At 37.1% G+C, this 13,467-nt stretch overlaps 1 protein-coding gene across 15 annotated transcripts in view; it reads right to left on the minus strand.

Annotated features, from left to right (window-relative positions):
• The window catches only part of dnc (phosphodiesterase dunce), a 220,604-nt gene that overhangs the window by 77,092 nt on the left and 130,045 nt on the right, over positions 1-13,467 (minus strand). For 10 of the 15 annotated variants that reach the window (XM_031973635.2, XM_031973556.2, XM_031972665.2 and 7 more), the window contains 2 exons: positions 12,287-12,319; positions 10,871-10,891 (listed from right to left, as the gene is read on the minus strand). The exons of 1 other annotated variant lie outside the window; for it this stretch is intronic. In XM_031973635.2, coding sequence (XP_031829495.1) covers positions 10,871-10,891; positions 12,287-12,319 — 54 coding nt within the window. Of the gene's footprint in view, positions 1-1,896; positions 2,049-10,870; positions 10,892-12,286; positions 12,320-13,467 lie in introns of those variants that run through there. 4 more of the 15 variants (XM_031972581.2, XM_076364596.1, XM_031973969.2 and 1 more) reach the window with 4 other exon arrangements.

Below are 13,467 nucleotides of genomic sequence, written 5' to 3' on the forward strand. Positions count from 1 at the left end.
TTTAAAAAAAAACCCAAACTCGAACAAATCAGAAACATTTCCCAAAAATTCCCCTCGCATCTCACAACGGGTCATATAAATCACCGGCTCAACGAGAGCTCTCGCGAGTAATTCGCGAGATAAACAAAAAGGACAACACAAATGAAGAGCGTGAATTGTTACAGCAATTAACGAATGTCGCCGGCGAATGGTATAAATATTCAGGGGGCGGGACGCACCGGCGAAGGAAGCAACACGCGTATAAAATTCCATAAATATGCAATGCTCCCGGCGACAACACGTACGCTGCATATTTATGAAACCGTGTCTCCGCGTGAAATAGTACAAACTCCACTCGGCTTCGTTCGGATTTCGCGGCCGTTACTGTGTCCGGATGAAAAGTCTGTTAAAGCGACGCCCGTGACGCGCGGAAAATACGATCCTGTTTAAATAGACCTGCCACTAATCGCTGCCCCGTTCCGCTCGCGTCACGGCGACGGTGTCAATAAACTCGCGGATTCACGCTCGCACCTACGGAGACTAGGCCGGCCTCTCGTTTCCTCGATAAAAAAGAACCTTGACGCACGAACACACTGTCCACTATCGGCGAATTATGGTGATCAGCCGTTCCAACGTTTCTCTGCGTTCGGTGTAAATAATATTGGTTTGCCGACGTCGACTGATAATAAGAAAAGAACGTAGAAACAAGAAAACATGGAAGAAAAAGAGAAAGAATAATTGATAATTATAGGAGAAAGATTAACCCTTTGCACTCGAGAGGTGACTCTTAGTCACCAGTTGATTTGATCAACACTATGAAGTTGAATATTTAGTATTTTAAATGAAATGTTTAAATAAAATAGCTTTGTTACTTAATTTATCTCTGAATTGTCGTTAAGTTAGTTTCAATGTCCTCTATATCTCGTCGGGAAATGTTGAATATTTCCAGTGGGAAATTTCGAGTGCAATTAATAGGAAAGTAATATATCATTCGTAAGGAGAGAGTAAATAACATTTGGATTTGGATGTTCGTCATGAGACTGGATATTATAGAAGGGATATTAAAGTAACGGAAAGGTAAAAATAAGATATTAATGTCTTATTTTGGCAATTATTAGAAATATGACGGATGTTTCTCTGGGTTATCGGAGAAATCGATTTAGTAATACGCAAATTGAATTGTAGATCGATTGAAGGTAGATGCATTCTCGGAGTTTCTATACAGAAATTTTGAAAAGTCAATTGAACTGCTCGGTAGGTTTAGTGTTAACTGAAGTTCGTTGTAGATAAATAGAAAGGGTTCATTGTTATTAGTTAAGTTCCTGAGAGAAACATCTGTCTTAATCATAGCAAAATGAAGATACCGGGAATGGGTGATTTTGACGCGTCTGGTAGATTAGAAACTGTTTTATGGATGATCTATGAATAACATCTCCAGCCTGTCACAGCCAACTTTCGTTGGAATTCTTATACTCCCACGAATATTCACTGGAAACTAAACACTTGAGAGCCTAGAAATTTCAATGCATCATTCGATATCACGTCAACGTCTCTCCCACGATCTTCACGCATCTGATCAGCCATCGAACCATAATACACCCTTCACTGAACAGACCGAATTTAAAAAATCTATCCATCCACTCATCTCCTAGCAACGAATCCGTCACAGAAATCAAGCTCCCACTGCATCACTCTCACTGCCTTGATCAACCAGTCCCTTAAATTCAATCCTTTCCAGCCCTGTATCCTATTTATCGATCACTGTCGAGACAGTGCCACTGCAAGAAACAAACCCCTCAAAATCTCCAACTTCCACGAAACATTGGTATGGACGTTATTCAAAGAACGTTGAAAATATTTGATCACTAATTGCGAGCCTCGTCGTTACGTGATCGCAGGAGACCACTGTCAACAAACCATCGATCGCTGCCACTGGCTGGACAGAAGAGAGAGGCTCGAAGAAATGTGGAAAACAAAATAGTCGACGCGAATACCGGAAGTGCGCGACCGAGAGAGAAAAGGTCGACGAGCCAGGCCTCGTCGGACACCTCGTGTTCAACGCGACGTCCAACTGGCCAGGGTGTTCTGGTTTCGCAGAGATTTCACTGTGTGCTCGCCGGAACCGGCCGGGAGGGGGGCGGAGAGCCACGATTTGCGCGGGAAACTTGCGCGTCGTCCAGTCTAGTCTCTCTTTCTCTCTCTTCGTGAATATAGACGCTGACCTTATCTCCGTTGCACTTTCTACACATACACCTGACTCTGTCTGTTCCCCGGTTGCTTGTCTGTGCGTTATACAATCGAAATCGTTTTCGGTTTTCTGGAATGATTTGAGACTCACTGGAAAGGTTAGAGGTTTGTTCATTGATTTCGAAGTTATGGTTTGAATGTTGCGTGGTAGATTTTGGATTGCGGGTCCTGGATGCTGGGCGTTAGGTTTTGGAGCGTGAGTCTTTGATACAGTTTTGGATACTGAGTCTTGAATACTGAGTCTTTGATACTAAATTCTTGATATTGAGTTTTTGATACTGAGTCTTTAATACTAAGTCTTTGATACAGAGTCTTTGATACTAAGTCTTGGATATTCGATTTTGGATACTGAGCCTTGGATACTGAGCCTTTTATACTGAGTCTTGAATATTGAGTCTTTGATACTGTGTCTTTGACAATGAGCCTTCGATATTAGATTTTGGATACTGAGTCTTGGATACTAAATCCTGGATACTCAGTCTTGGGTACTAAGTCTTGAATATTGAGTCTTTGATACTGAGTCTTGAATACTGAGTCTTTGATACTAAATTCTTGATATTGAGTCTTTAATACTGAGTCTTCGATACTAAGTATTGGATACTGAGTAATTTATATTGAGCCTTGGATACAGAGTCCTTGATACTGAGTCTTAGATACTAAGCCTTGGAGACAGAGTCTTGAATACTAAGTCTTCAACAGAAAGTTTTGAATATCCAGTCTTGGCTACCAAGTCTTCGACACTAAGATTCAATTCAAGTATAATCCTCAAGAAATAAATATCTATTAATACCAACTAATTCGAACTAAACAATTTGGATTAACACCATCACAACAGAAATTCCTTGGCTTCGATACTTCGAATTCATCTAGCCAGCTGAACCTCGCAAACATCTGTTTACTGCATCTAATATTTACGTTCACTATGTATCTGTCCTTCTTCCGGTGTTTCGTTCGTTTCGCCTGACTCATATTTTTATGCCCCCCTTTCGTCTAAGACTGGTTTACGTTCGTCCGTGCCAAACGGTCGGCCCCTGAGGTTCTTTTCTTTTTAGCCCTCATTCCGGTCTGAGGTCTTTTTGATTCTCTTGCTATGTGCGCATCTCTTTCTTGATTCTGATTTTGTTTGCTCCCTTGGCATTGGATTCCTTTCCCTGTTCCTCCCCTGCTGACCTCTAGCTCCGATACTATTCTGACCACGTAGAGGTACGATTCTTCGCGAGACCTCTCGGTTAGCTGGAATTAGCGGCCCTTTTGAAGGGGTCACTGGCGGGTCATGAGCTTTTCAATTCGAAGGGGGTTATTTGAATTTTAGAGTAGCCCAGATTTTCAGCTATTGCGAATGCTTGAATTGACACTTTTCAATATATAAATTGATAAGTATTCAAAATTTAAGATTTCTTATCTTTCAATCTTCGAATTATCCAATTTGTAATTAAATTCAAGAGATTTTCAAACGTTCGAGATTCACCTTCAACTTTCATGCACTATAATATTCGGATCTTCAAATATTTATTACACTAATCTACACTAATTATTCAACAATTCAATCACCCAGTCATTATAATTATTACTCAACCCCTTACTCATTTAATCATTCAACTATTCTATTTTCTAAGCCAATTATTCCATTATCCACCAACCCAATTAACCAAATAGTCATCGAGCATCTCGCCACTCAAATTCCCAAATTTCCATGGTTCCAAATTACCAAACTCCTGAACCGTCAACTCAACTTTCCTCATTCATCCTCATTTCCTAATTATCTAACGTAATCTCGAAAGACTCACGTTCAAAATTAATAAATCAACCGAAAAATGTTCGAGTCCCCTATTCTCGGATTGCTCCCGATTTATCAGCGTTCGACTAAAATTTCCCCGCGCAATTCCCAGCGCAGCTAAAATTCACTCGGAACGACATCCGAGAAACGACGCGCGCGCGCACTGCGACACGCGTATCGCGTATCGCGTATTCGAGGTGCGTCTGCCGCGAATATAAATAGGGCATGCCGTGTGGTCGCGATGCAAATGGGTATTTGATAAATAACGCGTTTCAATTGGATCCATCTTGCGGAATGCGAGCGATGTATCAAAGCGGAACGAGCTCCCCGGCGCTGAGCGGAAACACTCCAGCCATTTACCTACGTAAAACCGTAATTATTGCTCTAGCGCTTCCTCCATTGTTTCCTTTGTCCCGGCGAACATTTAAGGGTTAAATAATTCGGTGCAATCCGCTCGGTAAGAAACCATCAATTTTCAGGAATTTTATTTGTGACGGTTTAATTGAATTTCAATATTTTTTCGGTTAATTCAATTATTCTTTTATGATCATTTTTTTATATAGTGTTAATTGATTTTTTTCTCGCTGCATGGTTTAGAGTAGACATGCATTGAACGAATTATTCAGAATAATTTGGTGTTTGAAATTTTCATTTATTTTGAGTTAGTGTTTTAAATGTTTATTCATTTCCAATAGGTTATTGCTTGACGTTTTTATTAATTTCAAATAATTTCTTGTTTGAAATTGTTATTGTTTCTAAATAATTTACTGTTTGAAATTTTTATCGATTTAAAACAAATTCCTGTTTTAAATTGGCATTACTTTTAAATAATTTACTGTTTCAAATTTGAATAATTTTAATGAAACTCATTGGACGACAGTATAAATCCTCTTTGAATACTATTAAACTAAACAAATGTTACATTTATACTATTTCATTCTTATCACTTCATTATATACCATATTTTCAACGATTTTCCTTTGTCACTGGTGGTTTGAGGCACGAGGAGCTTCTCTAAACAAAGTTCTTCAAATTGTGAGGGAGAAAGAAGGATACAGATTGTCGTTACTCTTTTAAATTTATCTCCAAAGTTTCCTGGATGTTTTAGAGAAGAAACAACATCGTAAGGATTCTAAAGTTATCTGCGCAGTTTCCAAACCATGAAGCAGCAAGAAAAAAAGAACAACATGGTCCCTGTGGATTCACGTTTCAAAGTTTTCCATTAATCGATGGGACTCTTGAATAGAAACTTCGTTTCGAATGGAACAATGGAACCTAATTAACACTTTTCTCTGAAATGTCAATGCTATCCTGAAAATTTGCAAACGTAAAACTCAATGAAAGAGTAAATGATCCTCGCTTCTTTCAGTGTTCGTTGACACAATTTTTAAACGTAACGTATATCGAACAATTTATTCAAACATCAAAATTTCCTAGAAACACAAGAAGATTGAATGTAAGAGTTTCCTGGGAAAATTCATGAATGATAGTATAATGGACACGGAATCCCTTTTTTCCTTCGACAAAGGAATGATGACGCATGAACTGCAGTGGGTGTAACCTTCGCAAAAGGTCACATCACCGGGATACGAAGTTTATTAACGAATATTCTGCGCCAAATATCATTTTACATATATTCGATCAAATTTATTTTTATCATTTCTTGTGAAATAAACAGCCACTGGAAAATAGCGCAGATACGTGTTTGGCCACGAGGCGAAATTCACCTCTGATCAATTGCTATGTCGCTGTTAATTGAAATTTTTTCCAGGAAAAACGTTCCACGCGAATGTTACACGTCGTAGGGAAGATATTTACAATCAAAGCTTCGGTTTCGAGCGTTGTTCCGTTGAATAAACTTTATACCGAATTAAATTACACCGACGTTCGGTGTTTAACACTAAAACTACCATGCGGTTCAAAATGGCCGACTCTTGATATCTTCTTCTTGCTATTATTAAAAAGATAGCGGATATTTCTGTGAGAGACTATTGCAAACATTGATTTTTCATTGATAAAAAAATATTTTTCTCATTATATTATACAATTATCATGTAAATAATTTAACAAATCATTCTACAACGTATTTTACTTCATCATCACGGATATAGCTTTAATCTAAAGAATATTTAATATGTATAAAATAGTATAACTTCGAAGTAATTTCTATTACTGCAAGTTTCACAATAGAATTCTTGTTACTCCGTGTTATCACGAATAATAAGAAAATTGATTTTAAATATGAACAGCCTTAAATGAAAAAGTGTTAAATATGAAATCTTAGAAATATCAAAAATTTCGAATGAAATATTCGATCGTTATCAATTATTATGTTGAAGCAGACGTGAAGACAAAATACGCCTACAATTTTTCTATTTCTCCAATAAATTATTAACAAACTAATACAGTTTCACCGATCACAATTGACAAATAAATCACAGAGCAAAGGATTAAACGTCGAAGACAAGTTGTTCGACGAAAAATCCGATAAATTTTAATATCGCACCCCTTCCCAACCCTTCCGCCGCGCGAACGAACATCTTTAATTAACAGGAAACGCTCGAAATGTTTAATAAACAGCCGGACGCGATCGATCGCGTGCTTAGAATAGCGTTCGGCGTTCGACAGGAGCGGCGATCGTTCGTCCAAGGATCGAGGACCTCTAAATCAACCGGCGGAGAATTTATAAACAAATGGTGTTCTATAATATTCTCTACTATTGAAAAAAAGAAAGAAAATTGGCGAACGAAGATCACTTGGAAATGTTCCGAATCGAGTGACGTATGTAAACACACTCACCGATGTTCGCACGGCACTGATAATTAACTGCAGTCCTCGATTATATACTCGACGAAATTCGATCTTGGCAGGGACGAAAGAATGTAATTGAATTTACCCACCGGGTGAGTTACGTGCGCATCAATTAGCGTTCGTATTGAATTTAATATGCGCGTTATTATTATCCGACTGTTGCGCGCTCCTTACTGATCGAATGGATTCCCATTGTTAAGTAATACATTAATCATATTAATTATAATATGGGATTTTAAACGATTTTTGTATTTCCATAAGTTGTTACTCGCTTTTCATTATCTCGTTGTTTCGCCGTTAATTATTCGAGTTATTAACATCTCATTATTAGGTATTGATATTTTTCATGTCGAACTTAATATGAATTCGATGTTTAATATTGTAGTATTAAATTCCATAGGCTTCGATGTTGAATTACTGTTAATCGTCATTTGACAGTTTCAATTATTAGAAATTGTAAATGATTAATATGTTAATAATCAAGTATTTTAAACGATTCGTCGTTATTCATTGATTAACGCTTTCAATTATTATTTATCATTATTATTATTACTATCCATTTTATGTGATTAATATATTAATAATCGTTCGTTTTAAATGATTAATCACTGTTAACCATTGATTAACACTTTCAATTATTTATTACTATTCCTAACCATTTTATATGATTAATATATTAATAATCGTTCATTTTAAATGATTAATCACTATTAACCATTGATTAACACTTTCAATTATTATTTATTACTAGTGCTATCCATTTTATATGATTAATATATTAATAATCAATCATTTTACATGTATTAATCGTTACTAATCATTCATTAACACTTGTAACAACTTTTTATAGATATTACAGGCTTGAACAGTGTTCAACATTAACTGAGAACTCGTCGGTTCGACGGAAACGAGGGTACTACAGCGGCGTACAACATTCGCATGATACTGATCGCCACGTACACAGTTGAAACAAGTACCGGACACCTATAGATACATCACGGCTCTTCATAAATGACTGTCTTGACGTCGCGCGGCGGCAGTTATTTTAATGACCGCACCAATCGCTCTTAATTCCCCGGATTCTTCGACTGTACCTACGCGACCGCATCATCGACGATCATGAAACCGCTGGAAACGAAGAATTCGAGCCGTACGTTGAGTCAGAACACGCTGCCAAGGACTCTTTAATGTTTCTTAATAATTCGTCACGGTGAAAATCATTCTAATCCGCTGATGCAAACGAGTTTTTAAATGTCGAGATTATTCTTCGACGCGAATAATCTTTTTCTGTATCCTTGGCGACCAGCCAACCAATAATTCATTTATTTTTGTTTCGGTTAATCGACAATATTAATCGAACTTCTTTCATTCATTTCATTTAATAAAAAGATCAAGCTTCGAAATTTCTCTGTTTCTTCGTGAAACATTTGTAACTCGAGGATACTGGAAATGCAAATAATTTAATGAATCATTAACTTTTGTTTCGGTAGATCGATAATATTAATCGAACTTCTTTCATTCATTTCATTTAATAGAAAGATCAAGCTTCGAAATTTCTCTGTTTCTTCGTGAAACATTTGTAACTCGAGGATACTGGAAATGCAAATAATTTAATGAATAATTTATTTCTGTTTCGTTGAATCGATAATTTTATTTAATAGAAATATTAACAGGAAATTTGTCTGCCTTTTCATTAAACAATTGTAACTTAAGGATATTAAGAATGCAAATGATTTGATAAATATGAATTTTTCGTGACAATTAACATTTGAGAATAATGAGATTGATTTATACGTGTATTGAAGGTTTTTTAACGATTGAGTGACACACTCGTTTTTCCCGAGACACCCAGTACAAGAACACTGTGCAATCCGTTGTTCAAGACACTGTACGTCAACAATTCCATTAAATTGCTACAAGGCTCTGTCCGGAACGTAGTAATTAACCAGACTCGTCCTGTTTGATTGCTCTCATTATATAGGTCAGGAACTACAAAAAGCACTGGTAAATAAATAAATTGCTAGGTTGAAGGGGTGACATTATGGGAACCCGTTCCTCTTTTTACAGTACTCTTAACCGACACTTGTTGGACTCCCAGGTTAAACGCTAACCCTATATAAACCTAAACATCAAGTTTATCTATACGACAATTAGATAGCAAAGATACATAAATTTTATTTAATAAATAAAAACATCTTGGTTAACATTATACAGCAAACACTGATTAGATCTGTGTCATAAATTAAGTCCATCTAGACCAGAATTTGAGCTAAAAATTAACTAGGTCAAGATTGCACCAGAATTGGCTAGATGAGGATCCCACATCATCTAGTTGCAACTAGATTAACTATTAAATCTGCCTGTCTTAAGAATCATGTTTAACATCAGGTTTACCGGGTCATTTTGACCCATTTCGAACTTTACGAAGGAAATTACACAAACCGTTCGCATTTATTTTCTGCCACTTCTACTGACTTGTTCGTTTAGAAGATCACTGTATATAATTATGTCGTTTATTACGTTGTTTTTTCTAAAAAATGTCTGATTCTGGTCATGGTACAAATTCATCTGTGTCGCTAGAGATAAGTACAATGATTTCAAAATTTCCTGGACAAATTTTTGGAGCTTCTCTTATACAATGAAGGCTTTAAGAACTTTTTGTTATTATACTTTTTGTTAGAATAAATACATGTCTTCAACACGTTATTGAGAATAATTTAGTGTTTGACATTTTTATTAATTTCAAACGAATTAGGGTTTCAAATATTGATTCACTTCGAATAAGTTATTCTTTTAAATTTTCGTTATTTTCAAATAAGTTTGACATTCTTATTGCTTCCAAATAAATTACCACTTGACATTTTTATTAACTTCAAATAATATTTCGTTTGAAATTTTCGTTACTTTCAAATAATTTATTTTTCGAAATATATTCCATACATACATATGTATATAAAAACATCAACACTACCTATTCTTTATACATATTCGTTTGGAAAGAAATGGTAAATAGTAATAATCAACTTTGGAACACGTCAATGTAGTTATTGTTTAAATACGCAGGTATGAAAACAAAATAGTATGGTTTCTTATAGTATTCATCCATGTAAATACGTCCTTATTTATTATATTAACAAAAACTTATTAAAACTCATCCTATCGAAGAAAAATTCCAAAAATGATTCGGTCTGGAACTTTTGAACGCCACTGTATATAAAAGTGTCGGTAGACCTAGTGTTAAGAGATAGTATTAATATGATGAATATCATTAACCATATTCATTATATAATATCTACATGTACAGAGTAAAACAGTCCGGTGCAGTGTCTGATAGTATGCAACCTAGTGCAAGCATAATCTGTTCGCACAACAGATGGAGCAAAGTGAATACACCGGTGCCTACGTATCGTCAGTGTTTGCGCTACTCGAGATAAAAATATTTGCACGCGGTGCGGTTCCACTCGCGTGCACTTACGTTGCATTCGTTGCACCGCGAAAATATTTGCTACTGCGCCCTAGTGGTAGTCTACGTCCATAACAATGGAGTACTAATATTAATCATTCTGTGTTAAAGGATTGCTATAATATCGATGATATAATGATATATTAATATTATCTATATTTTGGTATAGTAATAATTTTAATAATAGTATTACTAACATTTATTTTGTAATATTAATGATAATATTATTAATATTAATTTTGTAATATTAGCGATAATATTATCAATATTAATTTTATAATATTGATAACATCAATAACAACATTACCAAAATTAATTGTGCAATAATAATGATAATATTCCTGATATTAATGTTGTAATATCGACAATATTATTAACAATATTCCCAAAATTAATTCCTTAATATCAACAAACACACCACCAATATAACATTCAATCAATAATAATTCTGTAGTTTCTTATCCCTGCAACTTCAGCTCATCCAAAAAGAATAAGTCTCTTACAATTAACACCAATTTGTCAACAGTTCGGGTGTACAGTTTGCAACAATCATCTACAGCAGCATACCTAAATTACATGATAATGTGACTTACCTATACTGTTCGGTAAATATCCTGAAAATAACAATGCAATCTTTATTCGAAAACGATCCACTATGGTCGTACATGCTGTTAATAAGTTACGTGTATCCCGTACTCTAATAACCAGAAACAAAGGGACACTAGAAAAGCAAGAGACACGATGAAACAAACAAAAAAAAAAAACAAAAAAAAAGATACTAAAAACAATACTCTCTATCGTGTCAGCGTAATTCCTTCGAACGCTCTCTAATTTTCTACAATATATCTCGCAAAAGCTTTCGCTAAAGCAACACCGTTTCGCTAAACGTCCCGATAAAACTCGAATAAAAGAAACGACGCGGTAAAATGCGCGACGATCGTCGATCATCGGGTTCTTTTTGTTCGGCCGCGAACGAATTCAGCATTATATTCCACAGTAAAATTGTTTTGTATGTGCATTGTTCGTGGATCGTGGTGCAGAGTGTCGAAATATCCAAGGGGAAACGGTGCGCCTCTCGTTTTGCGTGTGTGCCTCGAATGAATGTGGGTGTGCACGTGTGCCCCGTGTCTTCGATCGGATCGGCCGAATTCCGCCACGTGCCTTCCCGCGCGATTGTTTCCGTAAAATCGCGGCGCGCGTCAGCGAAATAATACAGAACGCCCGAGAGAAAATTGTAATTGACTTGCCGCCGCGCCGTTCACAATCGATTCGCAGCGTTCTAACGCAGCGCCGCACGCCCACCGGGGTTTTAATTAAATTTTTCGACGCCCCGTGTTTGCGCAAACACCGTCAAACAACGATCGCGCGCGTCCAACGCGACGAAACAACGACCGAGGAATGAATACCTTAATATTGGATTGATTCATGAATGAACTTTACCCGACAAATTGAAATCCTCTTGTCGAACAAATACGCCCGGATTTTTAACGGATATACATCGCCGGTAAACAATCGTATAGCATTAAATCATTTCAGTTCTCGCAACGTTTCCTGTACCGATCGAGTAAGCTTGCAAGCGGATATACCGAGCGAATAGTTAATTTGCAAGCGTCAAACGCTGTCAAACCTCTTCAAACGAGCGCAAACAGCTCCGGATCGAAGCTCAACGCAGAACTACCGTTCTAAGTTAACTAACTTGAAGGAAAGCGTACTCCTGTTGTCAGTCTAAACACTGACAACCAGGAGAGAGTGCGGAGAAAAGAACATGGCGGATCCTCTGCGCAGAAGAGTGTCATGCAGCGCAGAATACCCGGGAAATGCAGTGTGAATCGCGCAGAGAGCTGTTAACAGGTAGCAAATCGAACTCGATCTCGCAGCAACTAATTAAACGCAGCGAGGGGTGTCGATTACGTGTGCCTCTGTGTGTCTGTGTGTGTGTGTTTGTGGTGGTAGGTATGCGAGGCAAAAACGAGATTGATAAAATAGATAAAATGGAATCGAGTACATACGCTCGCTCAACAGGAAGCTCGGTCTCTTTGAACCTGCAACCCAAGGATTCACATACATGATATTGTCTCGCCACACACCCGACAATCACGTACAGAATAAAAAAAGGCAACGAGAGGATCAGTTTGTTTTTTTTTTCCTTCGACACGTGCAGCGAAGCTCGAAGAAGAAAAGGATAATTTAATCGATCGGAAAAAAGACATTGCAATATTATTGAACTCGAAATTACACGGATCGGCCGGAACGAAAGTTTTGTTGAAAACAATGACATTTATATTCTTGCTGCGCAGGAACGACAAAGTATAACAATAATATATGACTAAGCACCACGGCCATCGAGAGAGAGAAAAGCTGACGGTAGTTCTCAAGCTACACATATAGAGACAAAGAGATCGTAAACTGTTTCTGTACAGTTGCGCATTAACATAACATTACTGACGATGCCTGTATCAAAGATTCCGACAAGTTCGACGTGAACTTGCGTGTGCAACTTGCAGCCCTGCGTGAACATCGAGGCAATATTGATCCACAATTATATTCGATATTCAATTCCCTGCGTTTGTTATGTACAAACATTCATTGACAGTTCTGAGTGTGCGTTCGAATGAGAAAATATATTTAACAATCAGTAAGGTAGTTCTATCGAACGGTTCGGAAAATTCTACTGCCAGTAGAATCGGTGCGACACAGTTTTATGGTCAGAGTTTCATACCTACAGAAGATACTTTGTTTATGCGAGCCGAGGTAGAAATATGCAGGTTACTACTTTGTCTTCGTTGGTAATGTCGCGAGAGGTCTTAGAATCTGCTTTATCATCGACAGAAAACAGAAACCGTCTTTGCCAACCGAGTCTGTTTTATTTTACTGATGCCTGATAATGCAGGTGTCGTTTTGACGGTACGTTGGTAAAGCAGATCGAAGCGTTGATAATGCAGTTGGCAGGTCAACGAATGCATCACGAGAAATTCAAAGGCATGACTAATTAATACGTCCGATACAAATTCGCCGCGTAATTATATATCTTATTGTACCAACCACGTACCGCTGATGAGTTAAAACTACACGCTGCGCACTTCCAATAATAATTATCTTTTAATTATTCATGAGCTCGTGACATACCGCGTTACGACATACTAATTATCATCGGCCTCTATAAACAGGTTCATCAACGCCGTCACGGCAA

This window comes from Nomia melanderi, chromosome 2, assembly GCF_051020985.1.
Source record: "Nomia melanderi isolate GNS246 chromosome 2, iyNomMela1, whole genome shotgun sequence".
NCBI classification, from domain to species: Eukaryota; Metazoa; Arthropoda; class Insecta; order Hymenoptera; family Halictidae; genus Nomia; species Nomia melanderi.